Source organism: Amphiura filiformis, chromosome 18 (genome assembly GCF_039555335.1).
Source record: "Amphiura filiformis chromosome 18, Afil_fr2py, whole genome shotgun sequence".
NCBI classification, from domain to species: domain Eukaryota; kingdom Metazoa; phylum Echinodermata; class Ophiuroidea; order Amphilepidida; family Amphiuridae; genus Amphiura; species Amphiura filiformis.
Genome location: NC_092645.1, coordinates 35,550,705 through 35,576,193, shown reverse-complemented (window position 1 = coordinate 35,576,193; position 25,489 = coordinate 35,550,705). Strand labels below are relative to the sequence as shown.

General features: G+C 36.6%; 1 protein-coding gene across 1 annotated transcript in view; it reads left to right on the top strand.

Moving 5' to 3' along the window:
* The window catches only part of LOC140140164 (xenotropic and polytropic retrovirus receptor 1 homolog), a 55,709-nt gene extending 39,402 nt beyond the window's left edge, over window positions 1–16,307 (top strand). The window contains 7 exon segments of the mRNA XM_072162024.1: window positions 2,854–3,033; window positions 4,971–5,121; window positions 7,243–7,437; window positions 7,938–8,101; window positions 9,306–9,436; window positions 9,949–10,134; window positions 13,523–16,307. Of these exon segments, the coding sequence (XP_072018125.1) occupies window positions 2,854–3,033; window positions 4,971–5,121; window positions 7,243–7,437; window positions 7,938–8,101; window positions 9,306–9,436; window positions 9,949–10,134; window positions 13,523–13,799 (1,284 nt within the window). The 3' untranslated portion in view covers window positions 13,800–16,307.
* The last annotated feature ends 9,182 nt before the right edge of the window (window positions 16,308–25,489 follow it).

Here is a 25,489-nt window from a genome sequence, read left to right as displayed (position 1 = left end):
AATATTGGGTGATTTTTCAACATTGGCCCCTGCAACTTCTGCTAGTCCCATAGAAACCAATGGTTAACCAATTGGTTAAGAGAAAAAATGGGCTACTTTTTTGATTATCAGACCTGGGATTTAGGCTGAATTTGTTTGGCAACCCTGATTTATTACAAACCTGACCCCCATCCTCCCCACCAAAAACAAACCTCAAAGTATTTCTGAATGATATTAATGTTTTTAAGAAACAAGTAAAAAAACAGAATTGCCATTTCAAAGTACAGGGTGTCCCAAAAAAGAGGCCCCTCATTGCGCCCTCTTTTTCTCCTATTTCTGACAAGTTGATCAAATATATTTTGGTATGTAAAGAAACCTTGAGTCGTTAGCTTTAATGAACCAAAACAATTATATCAATCGGCTCAAAACTTTTGAAGATATGCTCTTTTAAAGTAACGTACCCGTTTTTTCACTCTGTCCACGGAGAAGGTTTGGCTACTTCAAAGATTGAAAAGGAGTCCATATACCATGCATGAATATCAAACATTCCTCAATGATAACTTTATAAAATAACATTATTTATGGAATGAGCTTTACCGGTGGGTTTATGGGTAATGGATTTTGTTAATAGTGTCATTAATTTGTGGGTAAAATCATAGACAATTTAAGGTCTATGGTAAAATGGATGCCGAATGAGACTTTCTTTGCTTTACTTGCAATTACTTATTTTTTCTTGGTTATGTATGCCGTTTTGTTTTATTATGTTTCTTACTTTTTAACTTTGTTTGTTTCTTGCTTTTTTTTAATTATTTACAACATAAGTTATTTCTCTTTTTAGGATAAAAGGTAGCCCTAAAAGGTTGTTTGGTTTGTCTTTGGTTCTTCTGAAGTGAGTTTACTGTGCTGCTCTGCCCTCTATTGCATCAATTGCGCTATGTACCATCCTTGTTCGCCGGATACTTGCGAATGCATTCAGTAGTACGTTTGCGAAGATCTTGGATTTTGCCACAAAGGAAAAACATGTGTGTGAGGTCTGGTGATCGTGCAGGCCACTCCACAGCATGAACCATCACAACCACTCTGTTTGCTATCCGTGGACAGAGTGAAAAACGGGTACTTTTATTCAAAAGAGCATATCTTCAAAAGTTGTGAGCCGATTGAAATAATTGTTTTGGTTTATTAAAGCTAACGATTTAAAGGTTTCTTTACATACCAAAATATATTTAATCAACTTTTCAAAAATAGGAGAAAACGAGGGCGCAATGAGGGGCCTCTTTTTTTTGGGACACCCTGTACATGTACATTGTACCTTCTTCCCAAACAAAAGCTTAAGACTACATTAAATGAATTGTTTTGTTTGTCCCCTTAACATGTGGGTGTAGATTGCAGATGACAAGTTTCAAATTTTCTTTAAAAAATTGTACATTTTCATGACCATATTTGAAATAAGCATGAAAAATACATTAAAATGAGTACAAACAAGCCCACTATTGGTTCAGTGGTTCTTGAGATAGCTCTTGATATTTTGAAAAAATATCTACTAAACTTAGGACTTTATATGCTTAAGCCTATGTCTAGCATGCAGAGCATTAATTCATTTTGAAATGTAATAAAGAGAGATGTCTGACATAGAGTAAATCATCCTTGTGGGTTTCCTGATGACAACCTGCCGGTGTATATATAGTTTGTAGTGACATACAGTGTAATGACAAGTGATAAGCAGGGATGTCTCATATTATAGAAACCATTCCCAGTAGATAGATATTAACTCCAATGGCAGCATTTTAAAAACTCTATTTTGAGAGTTTGTTATTGTAAAAAAACAATGTTTTTGGATTATTTATTTGTTTTTGTGTCTGTGTGGTTGATTCAAAAACAATTTTAAGTAGTTGTTATTGAATATGATTAAGGTGGTACCATACCCCCTGATAAATTTGTGACTATTTTTGCATTTTTCTCAAAAAATAATAACACACTGGTAACAAAAGTTATGTATATTATCATGATTATAGGGTCAAGGAATCCAGTTACTGCACTGGAATTTCAGTGACTCAAGACAAGCGGTACGTTATTTATGATAAGAAAAGAGGTACAGCTAGAATGTACCTCATTTCTTAACATATTATAATGAACCACTTGTCTTGAATCACTGAAATTTCAGTGAAGTAACTGGATTCCTTGCCCTATTATATACATAACTTTTGTTACCAGTGTGAAGTTATTTTTTGCGAAAAATGCAAAATTAGTCACAAAATTTATCAGGGGGTGTAGTACCAGCTTAAACATTAATGAGTAATCGAAACAGAAATGGAACATTGAAGATATATCTTGTGTTTCAAAATATTTAAAATTGTTTTGGTCTATTCCATTTGAAATCCTCACCCCCCATGGAAAACATCCATTCAGGTAACCCCATTTGAAATTGACACTCCCTGCATAGTAGATTAAGGTCAGGTCATGTCTTCCATAAGGGGTGTGGATTTCAACTGGAATGGTCCTTTGTGAACATGACTTGCCTGTATATTGTCATTTTATTGCTATACAATGATAAATGTATAAATGACAAATGATAAATGCTAGCATACTTACTTTAAGTTAACCTGTTCCACACAGCTGCTGCAGGTGTCGACTGCAGACAACAAGTTTCAATTTTTTTTAATTAAAAAATTTCAGAATTGTAAATTTTCATGACCATATTTGGAATCAGCATGAAAAATGTATTAAAATGAGTGCAAACAAGCCTAGTATTGGTTCAGTGGTTCTTGGGATTGCTGTTGATATTTTGAGGAAATATCTCAAGTTTTGGGACTTTTTATGTCAATGCCTATGGCTAGCATGCAGAGCATTAATTGTTTGTATATTTTTCTTTCACAGATAGCCTTATTTTTAGCGGTTCTCTGGTCCATGAGCATCCTAGCCTTCATATACTGCCATTTTGTCGGTATACCAAGCTATGCCAACCCACTCATCCTAGCGGGATTCATGTTTCTCTTTTTCATCAATCCAACTAGAACATTATATTACAGAGCCAGGTTTTGGTTACTTAGAATATTGGTAAGTTGAGTGATGCCAATGGGCTATTCTATTTAAAATCCGCACTACCCCTGTGGAAGATTTTGGAAATATCTTCCACAGAGGGAGTATATATTTCAAATGGAATAAACACATTGGGTAGGTTCATTTGAATTTCATACACCCTTTGAAAATGAAATAGATTCTGCCAATGGGCTATTCCATTTAAAATCCGCACTACCCCTGTGGATGATTTTGGAAATATCTTCCCACAGGGGAGTATGAATTTCAAATGGAATAAGCAGATTGGGCAGCTCCATTTGAATTTTGTACACCCTCTGAAATAGATTCTACCAATGGGATATTCCATTCAAAATCCACACTACCCCTGTGGAAGATTTTGGAAATATCTTCCACAAGGGGAGTATGAGCTAACAGCTAATGTGTTGAAATTAATACTCTCCCTGTGAAAGATATTTCCAAAATCTTCCACAGGGGTAGTGTGGATTTTAATGGAATAGCCCAGTTTCAGGATAAGCCTTCTACTAATAAGTCTATATTTTAATATAGAAAGAAGAGTGGTTTATGTACATATACGTGCATTTTGAAGGGTGAAATCCAAATTTAAAAGTTGCACTTACAGTGATCAGTAGTTATTAAACCCAAGCATTGTTGCATGTAAAACTTCCCATTATCTTAGCACTGAATTCAAATCTATACAATTTACTGCAACTTCTAAATTCAGGGGTATTTTTCAAATATTGATTTGATGTTGAATGAAATTGGGCGAATGGGGTATCAAAATGTGCGGGCATAAACTACCTTTCCTTCTACTTTAAAATATAGTGAATATGTGACCGTCCAGGTCGAAACGCTCGTAAAGTCGGCCCCTGGTCAAATTTGTTTTCTTGAGTGTTTAGAAAATATATATCATAAGCTTTACAATGATATATCATTTGACTTCAAACGATATCCAGAAGCGGAGTTATAACTTGTTAAACTTTGCTCCTTCAGTAAAAGGGTACATTATTTTGGTACTACATTATTTCTTTTTTTCCACATCGCTGGTATTACATATCAAATGGTCATAATTGGTGGTCACTTTAAATCATCCCCAAGTGAACTAGGTTCAGGAATGTCCTCTCATTGTTAATTGTTGGTTAACCCACCACTTGAACAGTATTTAGCTAAAGCAAACAAAGACTTAAGCTTTTTACTAATGCTACACATAAGTATAAGCTTATTATCCTCTTCAACAATAGGATTAAAGATTGGTGTTTGACTGGACTAAAATGAGAAACATGTCGGACAAATATTAGGGACATATGAATACAACCGCTATGCATATTTTGCACTGTAACTCAAAATACAATTTGCCGACTTTACGAGCGGTTTGAGATGGATGGTCACATATGATTAATAGTTCTGAAGCTATAGGCAAATTTGTAACGGCTGTGTTACTTTCTGCGATATCTTTATTATACTGTGTGAAGCATGAAATATTTGAGTGCATGAAAATTTGGGGAAATTTGCGAGTGTGGTTGATTCGCGAAATTTTTATGCACATGAAATGTTTTTTGTTTTACGTAATTCTAAAAGTCCTCCTAAAACTTCAAAAAAGTAGAAAAAATGAAGAAAGGGAAAAAATGCTAACTTGCTAAAAACAAAAATAGCTGCATATGCAGCAGGGCTCAAATTTCAAAGTTGGTCAAATCTGGGTGATGAAAAGACCCTGCTCTACGGGTTTATGGACTTACCAAGTAGGGTTGGTCAGTGGGGATTTTTTTTCTGGAAGAGCGTTAAAAAATTCACCGAAAGCTTGAAGTGAAATTTAGCCAATAAAAACCAGCTGCTTTTACATGCATACAGCTATGCAAAATTCCCAATGTGCACAATCTGTGTTAGCCGTGCCTGTAGAACAGGTTTTATTTTTTTGGTCGCCTAATTTTTCTCTTTTTCCCGAACTTTGTTTCCTCCAGTTTCGTATACTCATTGCACCATTCCATCCAGTAGGCTTTGCTGATTTCTGGCTCGCCGATCAACTCAACAGCTTACAGACCGTGTTACTTGATGTAGAGTTCTTTCTTTGTTATTATTCCTGTGAAGTCTCGTGGCTGGGAGATCATAATTGTAAGTATGAATTGAGGGTGGGATTGAGGGGAGGGAGGGAGGTCTGCTCACTCATCAACTCAACAGCTTACAGACTGTGTTACTTGATGTAGAGTTCTTTCTTTGTTATTATTCCTGTGAAGTCTCATGGCTGGGAGATCATAATTGTAAGTATGAATTGAGAGTGGGATTGAGGGGAGGGGAGGGAGGTCTGCTCACTCATCAACTCAACAGCTTACAGACTGTGTTACTTGATGTAGAGTTCTTTCTTTGTTATTATTCCTGTGAAGTCTCATGGCTGGGAGATCATAATTGTAAGTATGAATTGAGAGTGGAATTGAGGGGAGGGGAGGGAGGGGTCTGCTCACTCATCAACTCAACAGCTTACAGACCGTGTTACTTGATGTAGAGTTCTTTCTTTGTTATTATTCCTGTGAAGTCTCATGGCTGGGAGATCATAATTGTAAGTATGAATTGAGGGTGGGATTGAGGGGAGGGGAGGGAGGTCTGCTCACTCATCAACTCAACAGCTTACAGAGTGTGTTACTTGATGTAGAGTTCTTTCTTTGTTATTATTCTTGTGAAGTCTCGTGGCTGGGAGATCATAATTGTAAGTATGAATTGAGAGTGGGGGGAAGAGGGTGAGTGAGAGGGAGGGCGGTATTGTTACTGATCAACTCAACAGCTTACAGACTGTGTTACTTGATGTAGAGTTCTTTCTTTGTTATTATTCCTGTGAAGTCTCATGGCTGGGAGATCATAATTGTAAGTATGAATTGAGGGTGGGAGGGAGGTGAGGGGGAGAGGGGTCTGCTCACTGATCAACTCAACAGCTTACAGACTGTGTTACTTGATGTAGAGTTCTTTCTTTGTTATTATTCCTGTGAAGTCTCATGGCTGGGAGATCATAATTGTAAGTATGAATTGAGAGTGGGAGGGAGGGGAGAGAGGTCTGCTCGCCGATCAACTCAACAGCTTACAGACTGTGTTACTTGATGTAGAGTTCTTTCTTTGTTATTATTCCTGTGAAGTCTCGTGGCTGGGAGATCATAATTGTAAGTATGAGTCGAGAATGGAATTGAGGGGATGGGAGGGAGAGCGGTTGACTCACACTGATCAATGGAAGGTAGGCATGTTGCCCCTAGAGGTGAGGGGGCGTTAGAGAGCTCAAAATTAGCCCAAATAGCGTGAGCGTAGACAAAGTTCGTGCATAGGCGCTGATAATGTGTTCTCAGATGAGTGATGTCGCCAGTTCTGAACGGTGTACCGGCGTCAGCTGAATTCAAGCATGTTAGAGGGCACAAGCATGGAATATTCCACTCTATGTGTTTATTTATGTAATAATTTAGTGTAAGAATGAGTTCCAGAGGTGGGTTGGATTATGATGAAGGAGAAGCGATTTCTAGCCTAACACTGTACCTGTCAAACTTGTCAGTTGCAGACCTATGTTACATACTTACAGTATTTTGTCAAATAAACGCCCCCGGGGGCGTTACATTTTCCCAAGGGGGGGGGTGTTTATTCAAGGTCAATTTTAGAATTATAATTCCTGTTAAAATCATTAGGTAAACTTAAAACTCACATTAAAATGACGAACTATGAACTAGAAACACTGACTTCTGGTTCACTCCCTGGTTTCCAATCCAGATTTTCGCCAAAAAGTGATGCTATTATCGACCATGTGGGCAACTTGGTAAGCTTACTGCACAAGATAGCATGGAAATATCGGCATTTGTGAAACATCTTGGTTGAAAAAAGTGGTGGGGGGCGTTTATTTGAGGGGGGCGACTATTTGGCGAAATCCGGTATACATCATAACATATTCTGTCTGCATTTGACCAATGTTCTTCAGACAATAATATCGTGCTCTGCAATCAATTAATCAATTTGTTTTCTTACAGGTTTCATTCAGTAACATACATTTTCCCACACATGTGTAAACTAACTGATCAACCAATCAATTAATCAATCAATCAATCAATCAATCAATCAATCAATCAATCAATCAATCAATCAATCAATGTTTTCATGCATGTTCCATTCAGTAACATACATTTTCCTATTATATACATGTGTCAATCAATCAATCAATCAATCAATCAATCAATCAATCAATCAATCAATCAATCTGTTTTCTTACAGGTGCGATTCAGTGCCATACATTTTCCTACTATGCACGTGTGTTTGTAGCCTGTCTTCCAGCTTGGTTCCGTTTTGCCCAGTGCCTTAGAAGATACCACGACACCAAACTTGTATTTCCTCACCTCGTCAACGCCGGCAAATATTCCACAACGTTTTTTGTAGTATGTTTCTCTGCTCTTGCTGCATCTAATAAATGTAAGTGTTGGGATATTCCAGTTGAAATCCATACACCACCTATGGTAGATATGACCGTTATCTTTCATACAGGGAGTATGTATTCAAAATTGAGATACCTGAATGTCTTCCATAGTGCTGTATTGATTTTAAATGGAAAGTAGTACAGGTGTACATAGCTAGCGTCTTATCAAGGCATGTGTGTACTTTGCAGAAGCTTTAACCTTAGCGACTGGCTTCTTAGTAATAACATTGCAAGAGTAGTTGGTTTAATTTTGTCAACTTTTTTCTTTTCATTTACAAAATATGGAAAATAAAAAATAAAAAAGTTGAACCTATTTTTTCAGTTTTTGGGTAGGTTGAAAAGGGAAATACAAATTGTTTTAGGCCTGTTTTGTCATGATGATTGTTATCTATCATCCTGTTTGATTACAGATATTCTTTTCGCTCTTACTGACTGTAATTGACATACTGTTCCTTTTTAATACCAACCATGCATTTTCTATGTATTTTCCTTTCAGCTGGCGTATGGTCCAGGGATCCGTTATTTTATATGTGGGTATTGAGTGCCTTCATTAGCTCCTGCTACACATTAACATGGGACCTCAAGATGGACTGGGGCCTTCTATCTAAAAACACACAGAATAATAGAGTACTTAGAGAAGATATTGTCTACCCTGAAACAGTAAGCACACTCATTTCTTTTGCTGTCTGAATATTGTCTGAAATGAATAGACCTTTTCAAACCAAGTCATTCCGATAAAACCAGAAGCATGAAATAATTCCCCCTATCGCGCGCGCATAAAAGTACCTCTTCAGCATCATGTACAGTGCGAAGTTCCAATGTGTAGCAGGCATCATAAACTACGATGAACTTTCAACGGTCAATTATGGATGAGAGAGGTACTTTTGCCAAGGTTACTCAATGTATAATCAAGCGGGTGGTGTAGAGATTGTGTAGAGATTGACTTGTGGAAGATGTGATGCGTAGCAAAAACGTTCTGCAAAAAAAAAAGATGAACTTTTGATCATTTCTTTCCATTAGTATCTTATTGTGAAAAACCAAGTAGCTGAGGTGTTAGCTCAATATGTTAGGAAAATATTCAAACCGATGACCCATGTTCACGTTCGCGTAATAAGCTGTATTTTCACGCAAAAGGGCACTGTACTTCATGACATTTCTTGTCCGCCAGTTTGGGTACAATTTGACCCCCTAGCTTACTGAATAAATGGCGCGGTTTTCCAAACCTTTCCGATCTTGATATGAAATGGTCTATGCCTTTGAATGATGGTGTATTAAAAAGAGGCATTAATTTTTCCTTCACCTGAGATATTATGTTTCCTGGTTGTCATTCATTCCGTACATCCATCCGAGGTTGCTAGTGCAATTTCTCAGAACTGGTGAAGTTTGGTAGGGACATCAATGCTTTTTCGCAATTGCGCTGCAATTAAGTGTGCCAACAAATGCCCCTGTATGTGTGCGTGAATGCTCTGCATGATTAACTTTACGTATGCGATTCAATACTGAGACCAGCGAAATGCGTACCTACGTCACGACCAAATTTGAGATGAATGGATGTATAGTATTATTTGCATCATTACATCCCATGCCTGATCAATCTGGGATTCATCTCCCAATCACTGCCTCTCCCCATGAGAACTACCTGCCGATTGGCCAAAATGAATATTCTGTCCAATTTTGAACCAATCAAGGAGGGTATTAATAAGATCATCTGCAAATGCAAATTTGACCATAAATTGTTTAAAGCCTAGTCATAATTGGCAATTGAAATGAGCATTTCAAGTTATCAACCAATCAGAAATGCTGTTAGATGACCAGTAGTGTTCAGGGGGTTAATTGATAATGGTATGTCCTTCTTTCTCAACAGTCGTATTATTTTGCAATCATAGAAGATTTCTTTTTACGTTTCACATGGACGTTAACAGTGTCTATAGGACAACTTGGTTATCTAGAAGGAGATATTCTAGTCAGTATACTAGCACCATTAGAAGTATTTAGGTAAGTACATATGTGTACTCTTATATGACTGTGTCTAGAGTACAATTTGGTTATTTAGAAGGCGATATTCTAGTCACTGAGTATACTAGCACCATTAGAAGTACATGTATTTAGGCAAGTACATCTATGTACTCTTATAGGGCTGTGTCTAGAGGAAAACTTAGTTACCTTGAAGGAGATATTCTGGTAAACATGGATCACATGTCTGAATGACACTTGCTACACTAGCTATGAATGGTCCCTATCTGCCACCCTGGGTTAAGCCCTTGGGTTATTTTGACCAAAATACAAGATACACATTTTTGGAAGGGGTCATTGATTGGACTGCACTGTTTAATGAATGTATACATGGGTCTCAAGTTTCTGAGATTGTTCAGTTTCAAACATTTTTGTAAATATAACCATATAATTAGTCACAAAATGTGCAGTACTTTCATGAGCTGACCTTCCAGAAAACCTACAAGTTAAGCCGTTCAACAGTATTTCTAATACTAATATCTTACCCACTACAGACGTTTTGTGTGGAACTTCTTCCGTCTTGAAAACGAGCACCTCAACAACTGCGGTCAGTTCCGTGCCGTACGAGACATCTCAATCAAACCGGACAAGGAGGTGCTGAATCCCAAGTCGATGGAGCAGATGATGGACGACGAGAGTACCATTCCGCTCATGAAGAGCAAAACAGACACAGACTTATTGTAAGTACTTATGCTCATTAAGAGCAAAAGAGACACACTTATTGTATACTCTGGCCAGGCTAGCTAAACGGACATTAATATATGCCTTATCAATAAAGGTGAGAATCCTGTGGTGAATGCCCAACCACAAATCCCCAAGCATCCCCCTGGAGACACTGACCAATTAACATTTCTCACAAGGCAATAGTTAACTGTGCAGAACATTTGATGTATCATTAAAATGTACTTGAGGTTACTAAAGCTCTGAATCTGACCAAAAGGGGCATTTGTTATTAATTAATGAGAAATTAATGGTTTTTGCTCACTTCTGTTCAGATACAGTGAACAGACTATAGTATTGTAAAAACTTGATAGTTAGCATATGTGCTTACTATAGAACGCTTTTGAAAACATGAAATTGTACCAAAGTATATAATTATGTGTATCGATGATTTGCTCAAAACTATTTACACTCTTGTGGATGGGGCACTTCATGTTTGCATGTTTTAAAAGCACTTGATAGTAAGCACATATGCTAACTATCAAGTTTTTACGGTAGTTATGCATGCCTAGTTATTTCCCTATAACTCCTTATTTCATATTTTGTTGTGATTTGGAATGCGCTCTACTAATATCCTTTTCAACTTGAATATGCTCTACTAATAATAATAATCGGAGCCTAAGATAAAAATACTAGTTTGTGTTTGTCACCTGTCAATCAAAATCAGAAACGATTTGTTTACGAGTTGTTGCTTGATTGAGTTTCCGAACGTGGCAATAAAATGGCGTACATTATGCTTAATTCTGCACATTCAAACATACAAACCGTGTCAATTGTTAGGTCTTAATAATAGGTACTTGAAGGCACCATGTCAATAATGCTGAGAAAAGTTGTAAAAGTGCTGTAATTTTTGGCCATTTTCTGCGATTCCTTTTCTCTGATGAAGGCACCAGGTGAATCAACCTTCCTTTTTTTGCGCTACTAACCAATTGTGGGGATTGATTGACAGTGAGGTCAGATGCAAACTAGTCTTTTTAATTCAATCTCGGATCTTTTTCAACTTGAATGCACTGTAATTGACTATCCTTTTCAATTTGTATGCCAAGTATAACCTATATCAAATCAAGGCCTTGGAAATAATGTCTCTATACCTTGTGTGCTTTGAGTTAGGTAGTGAATTCAAAATGTGCTATTCCAGTTGCAATCCATACACCCCCAATGGAAAATATAACCTGAATCTCCCACACAGGGAGTGTGAATTTCAAATGGAGTTACCTGAATGAGCGACTCCATTTGAGTTCCCCTCTGTGGAAGATGAATGAATGAAAGGCATGCTTATAAAGCGCATTCTGTTAAATAACCCCACTGCGCTGAACACCTTACACTACAACTTAAACTACAGAGATTAAGGTCATGTGTTCCATAGGGGGTGTATGGATTTCAACTGGAATAGCCCAATGCATCTGGGTATGTGAGAGAGCATTCTGATGTGCATATTATGGTGTGATTCTGAGAACGGAATGCATGTTTCAAACTATGCAACCAAAAACACTAGCAGTGACGTTACTACCAAACTCGATGCAACATAAGGTACAGCTCGAGTTGCCAAATTGCAAGTTGAAGTGCAATGTCATTTGAAAATGTGCTACTAGTATTCCAGTTGAAATCAGTGCATCTGCTATGAAAAACATGACTTGAATTGTCCACACAGGGGTTGAAAATTTTAAATGGAATCACACATTCAGGTAACTCCATTTGAAATTCACACTCCCTGTGTGGGAGATTAAGGTCATGTCTTTCATAGGGCGTGTATGGATTTCAACTGATATAGCCCAATCTAAATTTATCTTAACCATCCTAACCTAATATTTATACCTATACTTTCAATTTATCATATGCATGATCTACTATTTTTAATCTTTGGTGAGTCAGCGATGTTATCGCAATGAAGCAGCTCGCATGCGCATCTATGAGGCATCTTTAAACGTATGTGTATGTATGCCAGCACTTTGAAAGGACACTCATGGAAGCTGTGCGTAATCGTAAGCGTACTGACATCCGTGACTTACCAAGATGAAACTGGTATACCGTACTGTATAAAATTACCTCACAAAGCAACATGTTGATCAATTACTGCTATACTACATTCGCTGATAATAGTGAAAATGATTTGTATTTTGTTTCGGATTTTCCAGTTGAAATCCACAAACCTCCTATTAAAGAAATGACCTTAATCTTCCACACAGGGGGTATAGATGGAGTCACCCATTCAGGTAACCCCATTTGAAATTCACACTCCCTGTGTGGAAGATTAAAGGTCATGTCTTCCATAAGGGTTGTATGGATTTCAACCGGAATAGCCTAACGTTAGTGAAATCCACCTGGAATCATTCGCAGTGATCAATATATTGCTTCCCTATGCATCCCTTCTTTCCTTTATTTCTCTGTTTCTTTCTTTTCTGTTGCTTATTTCAGTGATTTATCTGCATGTGCCTTACCACGCCTTAGACTAACCAGTAACGGGTCTGCTGGATCCAATCAAAGATCATATGAAGAAGTGCAAAAAGACAATCGCAATAATCTTAATCTTCAGAATCAAGATGCTAATAGATCCTTTACTAATCCTGATCTACGTAACGTGGAAGATTAAGCCTCAACAAACTTGTTGATCTCTTGAGAATAACTTTTACTGGTACTTGGTGGTGGTCCACTTGAATACTCTGCAAGGATGTTTATGAATTAAGAGGCCTTTTGGCAGAGTTGCTAATCTTGTTGTTCTCCATAACCATTTATGGGCCTGCTGGATCTATCTGATACCATAATCATCCTTTGATCCTGTTGCGGAAAAAATGTGTAATATCCGTAATCAACATTAATAAGAAGCTGCAAACTATAGGTCCAAAGTTTCTTTTATGTACATGTATAGACTCTGAAAACTGCACTCTTTAATAATCATAATTATTAGCTGGAATATTTTGTTGATTTCCTGTAGGTTGTGCACATTTAGTTTTGTGAGCAATTTTACCGCATTTCACGTGGGATGATATAAAAAAAATTTCATTTTAAAGCAAAAACATGAATAAAAGAAATTTTCAACAGTGTTTTCTCATTCATTTTGTTTTACAAGCAATATGAAATTACTAAATCCTAAGAAAAACGATAAACATAATAATATCTTAAAACTTAAATGTAATTTACTCAGCACTGATTAGACAATATATATATTTTATTTGTGATTTGAACCATTAACTGATAGGAGCTTATAAAAATTAACACCCTTTTTGCATTAATTAACCTGTTTTTTATAAAGCACTTTGAGTAAAATTTCAACGTTGAATGTTGTTTATATCCATTTGCAAAATCTTACACCTACATAATCTCAAATCATCATGTATCATTAATTTCCAGCGATCTGTCGGCCTGCCACATGGTTCCAAGACTCCGGGTAACAAGCAACGGCAGTGCAGGCTCATGTGATCGCTCCATAGACGACGAGAGATCGTTAGATTCCAGGGAGAGATCACTTGACTCAAGGGAAAGATCCTTAGAGGAGGTCAATGGGGATAACCATAATAATTGTAACCTTCAGCACAGGAAGGTCAAGGTCACGTTCAAGGGTAAGAAGACAAAGACGGAAGTGGTGGAATCGGTGGGGAAGGATGTGGAGAAGGAAGCTTATGTATGACGGCTTACGGGTTTAGTAGTGTAATTTAAATATGTAACAAGTGACTTTGGGATGTTGGGTTATTCCAGTTGTAATGCAAACAGCCTGTAGAAGATGTGACCTTAATCTCCTACACAGGGGGTGTAGATTTCAAATGGAGTCACCCATTCAGGTAACCGCATTTGAAATTCACACTCCCTTTGTGGAAGATTAAGGTCATGTATTTCATAGGGGGTGTATGGATTTCAACCTATTTTAAGATAGAAAATCTGCAACCTATCACTGGAAAGCACATGTTAACCCCATGGGCACTAGCACCCTTGTTATCAGACTGTAAGAACAATTTTGATTGGTTACAATGAGGGCTATATCATGTATTGAGCCAATCAGAGATATGGTAAGAATAGTCAGTAGGGCTGAAGGGGATTAAGCTGAAAAAACAAGATTTGACAGCTCTGTTTTGATTGGTTACTGAGATGATTATATCATGTAATTAACCAATCAGAGGCTCTGTAAGAAAGGCAGTAGTGCCCATGGGGTTAATTTATGTGTATTGAGATATTTTAATATGGGTTTATTATCAAGCAAATAGAGAAGTCGTCGTTTAAAGCCATATTATAACATTTTCATACAAAAAAGATTAGTATTTCTTTGCCATAAAATGTTAGCTTTTACTGTCAGATTTATCCCCATTTTAATTTTGAGCCGAACAACTAAGGCAAAGCAAAGAAAATTGGAATTTATGCCGATGTCGCCAATACGTATCGCTCCTTTGGTCGTGTTGTGGAACAATCCTTTGTTGTGTAGATCACCATGCTGTACGTACTGAATATCGCGTATGCGGTCGACCATAAAGCAAACAACAAGAACTACTTGTTGTAGTTTAAAAACAAATGTAATAATAAAACAAAATTTCAGATTTTGACAAAAGTACAGCACCTAGGGTCTTGATTTTTGCAGGGTTTTTTGGTTTAATAAAGTACAATATAATTGTGTAAAAAAAAACCCAGAATTTTGACAAATATTGAGAGCATCCTCCTCAGCAAATGTTATAATATGGCTTTAAATACAGCTTGTGTTCTACATCAGATAATTCCAGGTTGATTTTATATAATTGAATAATCAAAGGTTGCCTGAATAATATTTTTATATATGATTTTGTGTAGAAAACTAAGTATCAACAGCCATTTCCCAAATTAGGCTATTCCAGTTGAAATCCATACAACCCCTATGGAAGATTAAGGTCATGTCTTCCTTAGGGGGTGTATGGATTTCAACTAGTAGAGCCCGTGACATAATGCTCTATGAGTGCAAAGAAAGGCAGTTTGTTCTTTTCTAAGCAGTATGTAAAAATATGAAATAAAAAGAAAGTGGAAGTTTTATTTTTTTTAATATGAAACATATATTTTGCTTTCAATAATTAAGTAATTAAATGATAATTAATTAACGGGGATGGCCCAATTTTTGTTCATATGTGACGCAATCTGGTCCATGGGGTCCAAAAGGTGGTAAATTTGAAACTGAGATAAAGGCAACAATATGGAGTAAGAAACAATAAAATACATAAGAAAATATACATCACAAAACCTCATAACTTTAGAACTAAGTATGCTAGACCTTTGGTTTTTTCAGTATATGATAGCCTAATGTTTGTATAAGGTAACTTAATCATATTTACTCAATTTTCAAAAATGCCTCCTTTGGCCTCTATGGACCAGATTGTGTCACATATTGTTTTATATCTTATACTGAGGCCTCTCATTAAAACATTCTCTTTCATTTTGGATATCCGAGACAAATATGTGTATGACAATGCCTCATAGAATAGAACACCACTTTTTTGTATACAACTTTATAGTTAACACCATCTAAAGCGAAACACATCTTGGGGGATGAGGCTGTCAATCGGGTCACCCAGCTTCAACTGTGGAAGACATGACCTTAATATCCCACACAGGGGGTGTAGATTTCAAATGGAGTCACCCATTCAGGTAACCCCATTTGAAAATTACACTCCCTGTGTCTTCTATAGGGGGTATATGGATTTCAACTGGAATAGGCCATATCACATTTGATTTCAGATTTTGCCCATATTAAGCAAAATTTTAACTAGCCAGTAAGTAAATTTTAACCAATATTGTGTAATTTCTATAGCAAATTTAATCTTAAAAGTTGAATGTTGATACATTTATTAACGTTTATATGTTATAACGTTTATACATTATACAGACAAGCATATGTATACTCTTGGACATAATAGTAACATTTTTGCAACTTTTTTTTTCCAGTGTAAATAATAATTGATACATTCCTATGTTTTGAATGCATTTCAATCATTCATCATGTCCATTGCCTAAATACAAAGTGTGTGTGTGTAATTTATGATCATTTAATCATGTGCTAAAGTTTTATAAAGTGATGTTTAATCAGTGGTGTAGCCAGAGGATGGGCAAAAGGGGGGTGGGGAGGCAACTTTCAGTTTCAAAGGCAAACTATGACGAAAATGGACTAAAAAGTTTTTAAAAAATCATCCGGGGCGCAAGACTTTTCAGGCGGAAACTGCCCCTGGCTACGCCACTGTGTTTAATTAATATGCCCTGTATGCTCGGGGGACGGTGGCGAATACTTGTTGACCAGGCTCATTCTTAAGTCTGACTGTAAAGTCTTCCAGGCTGACCTGCTACAAGTAGGTCTTTCTTGGGACAATTTGAATGCAAAAATATGCAATTGTTCACTATTTTTGCCAATTATCAAGGTAAATTCAATGTGAATTGGTATTTTGGTCAAATTTTTTACTAGTAAATAGTACTGGTATGCCTTGTATCAGCCACTCTGTCCCCCCTGCCCCTTCCCCAACCTAATAACACATACCGGTATCAAGTGCAATTATGAATGTATTTCAATGTTAATAAAACAAAACCATGCAAATCAACGCCAAAGGTGCTGATGATAATGGGTGATTTCACTTGAAATTCTACATGCCCGTTGGAAGACATGATCATGGAGCAACCTGAATTGGTGACTCCAATTGGAATCTTCACCCCCTGTGTGGGAGATTAAGGTCATGTCTAAGAGGTGTATGGATTTCAGATGGAATAGCCCTTTTAAAAGAAAGGGTTGGAATCATTTCAGGGGATAATTAAATTTAGCTGTTTACTTAATAACCATAATAGTAATTACTGAACTACATATTTTTACAACAGAACATGGGGGGAGTAAAATCATGCCTATTCTGTCTTTTTAGTAAAAAACACTCAATTATTTGACCTTTGAACTTGTAAGTGCTCAGTTAGGACCAATATTTTGGAAGAATATGTCACTTTGCTGTAAGTAATGTACATTATATTATGTGCCTTTTTTCTTTGTGTAGTATTATTTTTTGTAAGAAAATTATGTATTTTTGATGAATGTTTGTAAAAAATGTTAATTTTGAATCCAAATTTGCATATGTTGTCACCATGGTTACATTTTCAAATTATTCCATAATATTGTGCATAATTAAATGATCTATTATATTGTAGCCTATAGCTATTGAGTTAAACAAAGGGAATAACAAATCACCCATTGTTCACTAATGCATTGTAAACATACAAATTAATGTAAGTAGTAGATGCGCCAGAGAAATAACTCTGGACATACCTGCCCCTACAGGGGCTTGAACCCCGGACTGGAAGTCCGAAACTCTACCAACGGATCTACAAAAGCTGTCCTTGATTATACAAGGCTCACATCTCGTACTTATGGTTGAGTGGTCAGAGTAAATAGCACATAACATACCAGCTCACAAGATTAAGTACATATTGCTAACATGTTACCCTAAAATTGTGGGTAAGCATCATTAGCTTGATCTAGTGAGTTAGTATGTATTCATACCACAGAGGAGAAAGAAAACAGAGAGCGTACCACCAGTCAAAGTCTCCGCATCATCCGATAATGAGGGCCGATTGTTCCATGACGTGCGGTAGACGAAATTACTACGCAATTACTGCGTATTATCCCCCAACGCTCTATCTCGTACGCGAATGCACGCAGCGCTGGCGTGATTGTTAGACACGGCACGATCGGACAATCGGCCCTCATGAATATGCGAGAACTCACCGCATACAATACACGGGAACTTTGACTGTTGGTACGTGCTCTGTTTTCTTCCTCCTCTGTGATTCATACACTCTTAGATAGTGAGAACCAATCAGAGCAAACATTAGTAAGTTACTAGCCGTGCATAAATATGGAATAATTGCACGGGTGCGTAGTACGCGCAATGCTTTCGGACACGTTCATTGTTCTTGAGGGTTGATGCATTTATATTTGCTTACATCTTCCAACATTTTTAATGACAATTTTGTTTTAATAATAGCTCGAGAAATTGTACAAAAAATAATTTTGTACTGATGTTGATGCGTCTAATACTTTGGTATGACTTGGCATTGTATGACAGCTGATATATTCTTACGACAGCAGAATAAATGTAAAGTGCTTTGATACATGTGAAAGGCACTGTATAAGTACCAACATTTTATTTATGTGTTACTTATCCCATTTGTAATTGAGAGTGGGATTTTGTGAAATTTCTTTCATAGTGGAAGAATATAAAACAATAAAATAAATATACACATCGCAATGTGAAACCAAATATGTTCAGAGCACAATGTGATAAGTTACAATTACAAAATATTCTTCTTGAAGTGTGTGAATTTGTTAACACAAAAATTAGCATAATTCCCGTATTCATTCCATTAACCAACCAAGGGCCCACCCAGCGACTTTACTACACATGATCCTCCATATTTATGTACAGGATCCATGCAACTACACATGTATCAAAATTAAACACAGAACTATCTACAAAATAAAATTCATATTTCAGGTAAAATTTGTACATATTAAATTATGTAAACATAAAAAATAAGCGCCCACCCATTATGACTTTGTTAAGCACCCTGGGCAGTTAATGGAATGAATATGGCAAGTGTTTTTTCGTCAAAATACTGCAATATATCAACGAATGAAACTTTTGCATAGTTATACTGGGTACATTTATGTTTCTTTATACAAGGAATATTTTGTACAAAGTACCTACTTGGGGCATGTCAGTGAATATTTCAAACCTTTACTATTAGTCATGTATCAAATTCTTAAGTTAATTCATACCTGTGACATAATGGTGCATGATTGATTGTTTTTTCAAGAAATATATCAAGTAAGTCTTTCTTGATGTGTTCATTCGCATATCATAGAGCCGCCTACTCGCATGTTCATGGGTCGATTACTACATTAGTAATCATTGTAAACTTGCAAAAATCTGACAAATGTTTTTTTTTTTTTGGAAGTGATAGATCCCTAAATGTTGCTTTAACAAGCCATAAAACTTGTAAATGTTGGTGAAACCCACCCATGTATACTTAAGTGTCATGATATGCAGGGAGATTCATTAAATGTGCCTTGTAGCTATTCTTTCTGTCGGCAAGCTAAGAACCACAAGCTTCCTTCAATTACCTTTTCTAGATGTCATTTCAATCCCATTGTTACTTGTAGGGATTACTGGACATTTTCTGTATGACATTTTTTATAACTGCTTCCCACAAAATGATCAGCAATCAAACAGGTTCGCAGGTTTAGTTCATAATAAAACTTGGCAAACAATTCCATCAATCCTCAATGTTCATGCACATCTGTTCATGCACATATGTTAGCCATGATTTTTAGAAATTGTCAGTCTCGACACACTCACACAATAATAAAAGTGTCTATGTACTTTTACTATCATGTGTGTACATACCTTTGCCATTTGTTTGTTTTATTACTATTAGCACATCTATAATGCTTGTTCCAAAAAATGGAAAAATCTAAATTTGTCAAAGTTCTTGAAATTTGCTGATAATCCCTGTAACTATGTTAGGCATTGTACTTATGTCAGATTCATCATATTTAGTCTTCTGTTTTATATGCAGGACTCTTGACCTTTTTAACGGATCATGTACATGTTACACCACCATGACCAGTACATATTTTTATATGTATTGCATAGCAAACTGTCGACACATTTTGGACAAAATTAGCACTTTTTCTTATGTAATTTAAAATAATTATAATTTATGAGATAATCCCAAGAAGTTTGAATTTGCTATGCACTATTATTCATCAACATTGGCCTATTCCATTTAAAATCCACACTCCCCCTGTGGAAGATTTTGGAAATATCTTCCACAGGGGGAGTATGAATTTCAAATAGAATTAGTACATTAGGGAGCTCCATTTGAAACTCACCCTCCCTCTGTGGAAGATTCATGTTAATCTGTATCAGAGGGTGTATGAAATTCAAATGGAACTGCCTAATGTGTTCATTCTATTTAAAATTCATACTCCCCCTTTGGAAGATATTTCCAAAATCTTCCACAGGGGTAGTGTGGATTTTAAATGGAATAGCCCATTACACCTAGATCATGACTAAATGTTTAGAAGTACATCATTAGGGTATTGGGTTATTCGAGTAGAAATCCATCCACTGTGGAAAACATGACCAGTAACCTCCCACACAGGGGGTGTAGATTTTAAATGGAGTCACCCATTCAGGTAACCTCATTTGAAATTCACACTCCCTTGCACAGGGGGTGTATGGATTATGACAGGAATAGCCCATTTCACTTTACTGTAAAAGCAGTGATTTTTGAATAATTTTGAACCATATCACTTGTTCTTAAATTCCTAATTCTAAGCCGCCTTGCATTTACCAGTACCTATACAGGAGAGGAATATATTCACAACTTGTTATTTTCACTGTATGTGAAAATACAAAAATAAATGTAGCATAAAAATGTTCACTCTTGTAGGATTCTGGGGTCCATTTCACTAAACTTTTAACTCTTCGTAACTTAAACAACTGTTCATAGTTAAGTTACGAATACATATTTACAAAGGGTACAGTTCATAAGTAACTTTAACTTCGTAAAGTTGATTGAAATGGACCCCTGGAGTAAACCATTATGAACAGAAAGTCTGTAAAGGAGCATCTTGCATAATATTCTATGTATGTTGAAACCAATGAGGTAGAATCAAAGAGTATCGACTCCGCCATGTTTATGTACGTGTCACTCACGGAGACAACTTAATGTACCTCCACATTATTTCGCTGTGCGCCCAGCAAACAAGATGCATGGTTATTTGCATTCTGTGTGTCCCTCTATGAAGAACTATGAAGGAAGAAAACAGGATGCTAAGCACTGCATATGCAAACCTTGAAATGCTCAAGCTTAGAACATGCAAATCGTCGTTCGATTTTTTGCTCTTGCTGACAAGTGCCAAAGGTACATTATCTCATAGACATACCATCCTAGACCTATGACTCCCCATCCCTTACCATTGCAGTAGATGAAGCCACGTATCCAAGGTGATTTTGGTCGGGTGGTCGGACGCGGAGAAATAAGCGTTCATGTCTGGAACGAAAAACGCGATCATTTGCGTGATTGCTGCGCCGTTATCGCATGCGTCAAATGCAACATGTTCTGTAGACGCGAACATGTCTGCTTGTTTGCGTCCGGGTTGCGTCCTTGTCAAAATCGTTGCTAAGCAGTGTTGACTTCACTACGCGAACCAAAGTCATAGGTCTAGGTTCTTGTTTGTCTGGGCATTATCTGGCCTCCATGAGTGACAAACCAAGATGGCGTTTGCCATAGTGTTACGTATGGTGCAATTGTGAGTCGGGTATAATATCTCTGATGTATTTTCCTTTTTCAGTTGTAATGTTGGTGACAAAAATGATTGCAATATATTTTTGATTATGCTGCACAAACACATTATTATTACCATATTGTTGTCACTTTTTATGTTGTATATGATTGTATATAAATATTGTACTGAATAAAATGAAGTCATTTTGGACCAATAAAAATTATTTGAGCTAGAAAAATGAAAATGAAAGCAAGTGTTAATTTGTCATGCTTTCTGTATAACTGGGAATTTCAATTCATTACTGAACACAGCTTTCAACAGCTGTCAATGATCCAACCGCGATAGTGGGCCTATATTGCATAGTTCAAACTACAACTCAAAATGCTGAAATAATACTAGTAATAATTGTCGGGACTTGGTAAGGATTTCTGTCCATTTTGAGCTAAAATAACAAGGTTAAGTGAAAGAAACTACTGCTTATTTTGACCGTTTAACATGCAGTTATATGCATAATTTATGAATTATGACTTTATGTCAAACTCTTGCTCTGTTGACCTACAAACACAACAAATTTGGCTGATTCCATTTAGGTGCAAGTTGAGACATGTGTAAACATTACAAATATGCCAAAAAAATCAAGTTTGAAAAAAAAATTAAACAATTTTATATTATAAGATCGTACATTATGGCTTTAAGAGATACCATGAAATTATGTGTGTTGACGAGTTACCTTATCTTCTGATTGAAATGACCATTTATTAAACAAACAAATATTTAAATAAAAATTTATATCAATTTGTAAGCGCTCTTTAGCAAAGCCATAATTTGTGTAATGAGTATTTGCCATTGGTCATTGAAATGAAGCTATTAATATGGACAATATAAGCGTGCTCTTTCATTTAATGACATAAAATTTGAAAAATATTGTAAGGAACACTTGAGGTTTTGACTTACCTACCTCTTGGTCAAAAATTGTGCTTAAATAGGTCAATTAGTGGGTTTTTAGCGGGTTCGCTGTCGGACAAGTTTAGAACTGTCAAGCTTTCGTCAGGAGTAGCTCTGACTTCTTCAGGACAAAGTACCTAAGATTGAGACATGTAGACCGCCCCTTGTCTACTGATGACTCTGAAAAGAGTCGTTCACTGAAGACTGCCCCTTGTCAACAGAGAACTAGCAGATCTCGCCTATCTGCTAATATAAAGGTTTTGGTGGCTCTGAAAAGAGCCGTTTGCTGAAGACTGCCCCTTGTCTACAGAAACAAGCAGATCTCGCCTATCTGCTGATTTTTTTTTAAAGTTTTGGTGGCTCTGAAAAGAGCCGTTTGCTGAAGACTGCCCTTGTCAGCAGAAACAAGCAGATCTCGCCTATCTGCTGATTTTGTAAGTTTTGGTGGCTCTGAAAAGAGCCGTTCACTGAAGACTGCCCCTTGTCTACAGAAAACAAGCAGACCTCGCCTATCTGCTAAATTAAAGGTTTGTTGGCTCTGAGAAAGAGCTGTTCAATGAAGACTGCCCCTTATTGATTTATTGATCAAATATTGGTTTTCCCTCATTTTTGACTGTAACTCCACAACTGTTGTCTGTATTGAAATAAAATTTCCAGTGCAGTAGTTGTAGTCCTTGCCCCTATAATATACATATCTTGCTTGTCACCAATGCGTATAATTTTTGAGAAAAATGCAAATTGGGCAGGGGTGTAGTACCCCCTTAACTACAGTTTCCTCTTATTCCAATTTCCCATGCAGTAATTAATAATTATCACGCCATACACTATCAAAAGCGTTTTGGAAATCTAAAAACGCCATTGAAATATGTTTTTTCCCTTCCATTTTTCTAATTGAGGTTATACATTTTATTCAAATGTTTAAATGGCCAGTGAAGACTTGTGGGTTGGGATCAATAAAATAAAATATGATCATCGCAGAGCTATCTGATCGGCTGTTCTTTGTGGTGGATTACTTTACAGGTTTCTGACTACATTAGTTAGTAATCCACATTCCACATGAAGAAGGTGGCTGATGACATGATTATACGAAAGTGTTATGCAAACGTTTTGTAAATCTGAATACTTGGTTAGGTCTTACGTAAGCTGCCAATCACATTCAATAGAACTACAAGTTACAAAAATGAAAGTAAATCAAACTTGAACCGGCACATTCCCTCATTTCAAATGTTTAGTTTTAGTTTCTCTTTTGTTCAGAAACCAAAAATCAAGGGATTAAAATGTGGAGATGAACTGGTCTGCAATCATAACACTATTATGCTGGGTGGGTATATAACCAGAAGTATACAATAGCCTATTGTGCTAACATAATTATTATCATGATTGATATCGGAAATCTATCCTCGGCCCCGCGGACGACAGTTGATGCTCTCTGTCGAAGTTGGCATATTACACCCCAAGTTATAGGCCTATAGAAATCATATACATGCGCGTATACATATTAAGGGTTGGGTTGGGTGGGGGCTTTGTTTGTTTGTATGAAACATAAACGATGCATGGAGATGATTTGATTATGAATTATTTTATTATCCCCGGTAAGCACAACTCATACCTTTTACCTAGGCCCCCCTCTCCCTCACTTATATCCTCCTCTTCCCTAAGTGTCTCCTTCTCCCCTCCTCGCTTCCCCTATATTCGATATCTCCTCTATCTCGAGCTCTCCCCCCTTCCTTTTCACTTCCAATGCTCTCCCATCTGTTTCCCTTTCTCCCGGTCCTTACCTCCCCACACACACTCTTTCTTTCCCCCACACAAACTCTCTTTTCCCTCTATCTTCTCTCTTTCCCCTCTCTTCATGCAGTTATTGTTAACTACATGTATGCACACAACACAGGGGCACTGACAATAGGCAATTGAACCCTACTGGTAGCGCTGTATCGTAGCTATTGGGGATGAACTAGTTAGTATCATATATCAAAAAGTATAAAAGCTATGATTTTAGTACTTTCTCTCTGTTTCAATTACTTATTCTTTTCCAAATATCTGAATCGTCAACCCGGTACAAGCTTTAATAACGGGGAACATACATTTTATTAAAAGAAATCCTACCATCTATCCAAACTCGCCGTGTTATTCCAATGCATATTTTACTTCACCGGGCAGCCATTTTTTGATCGTATTTTAAAGATTGGCGTCATAAAACCGTCATAGGTACAAATTTAGTACTTTCTGTCAATCAATTATGGCTTATTCTCTACATGTCAATCTTTAAATAATTGACATTGTCCTTATAATAACGGTACTCCGCCTTGATGAGTAAATGACAGCAAACAGCTGCAAACCAGTGAAAAATATCCCAAAACTCGGTCAGTGGGGCTCCGTTCGTACATGTCAATAGAGTCATTATCGATTGGATTAGTCGTCCGTAGCGGACAATTCGGTCGCTGATTGGATCAATATTATCAGGTGGTAATAAATTTGCATTGGACAATAGATTACTGTATAATGGTTTAGTACTGCATATATCGGTTTAATCTTCAATAAGCGGGTTTATGGCTGGAAAGGTCACGGTGAATTCGCCGTGGATGTAAGTGCACTATGTATCTTCTATTTTAATTTCCAGTAAAAATTGCTTTGAAGTCATCAGCTTGTATTGGAAGTCATAGCCTTCTATTGATTATGGTACATGGGATTAAGGGCTGGGGTATGAACGTTTGGACAGCATTTATTTTGGGACATTAGAGCACATCAGACATATCGAATTGCATTCTGAATACGAAGAATGTCATTCTGATATCAAATAATTTTGGTTTTTGAAATTCGCAATTTAATACACATTTTATGGCAAATCATTAAAATTGATATTTTTGATATTTAACAGTACTCGAAGTAAACTTTATAAATCTGATGATTTATACTTAACGTGTATGTAGGTGGGATGAAATGCCGACGATCAATTGAAAATTTTGACCTTTCGTATTGAAGATATGGATTTTTTTCCCCAAAACACCAAAAAAATTTGGTCTTTTGGGAAAAAATTTATATCTTCAATATGAAAGGTCAAAATTTTCAATTGACCGTCGGCTTTTCCTCCCTGCTAC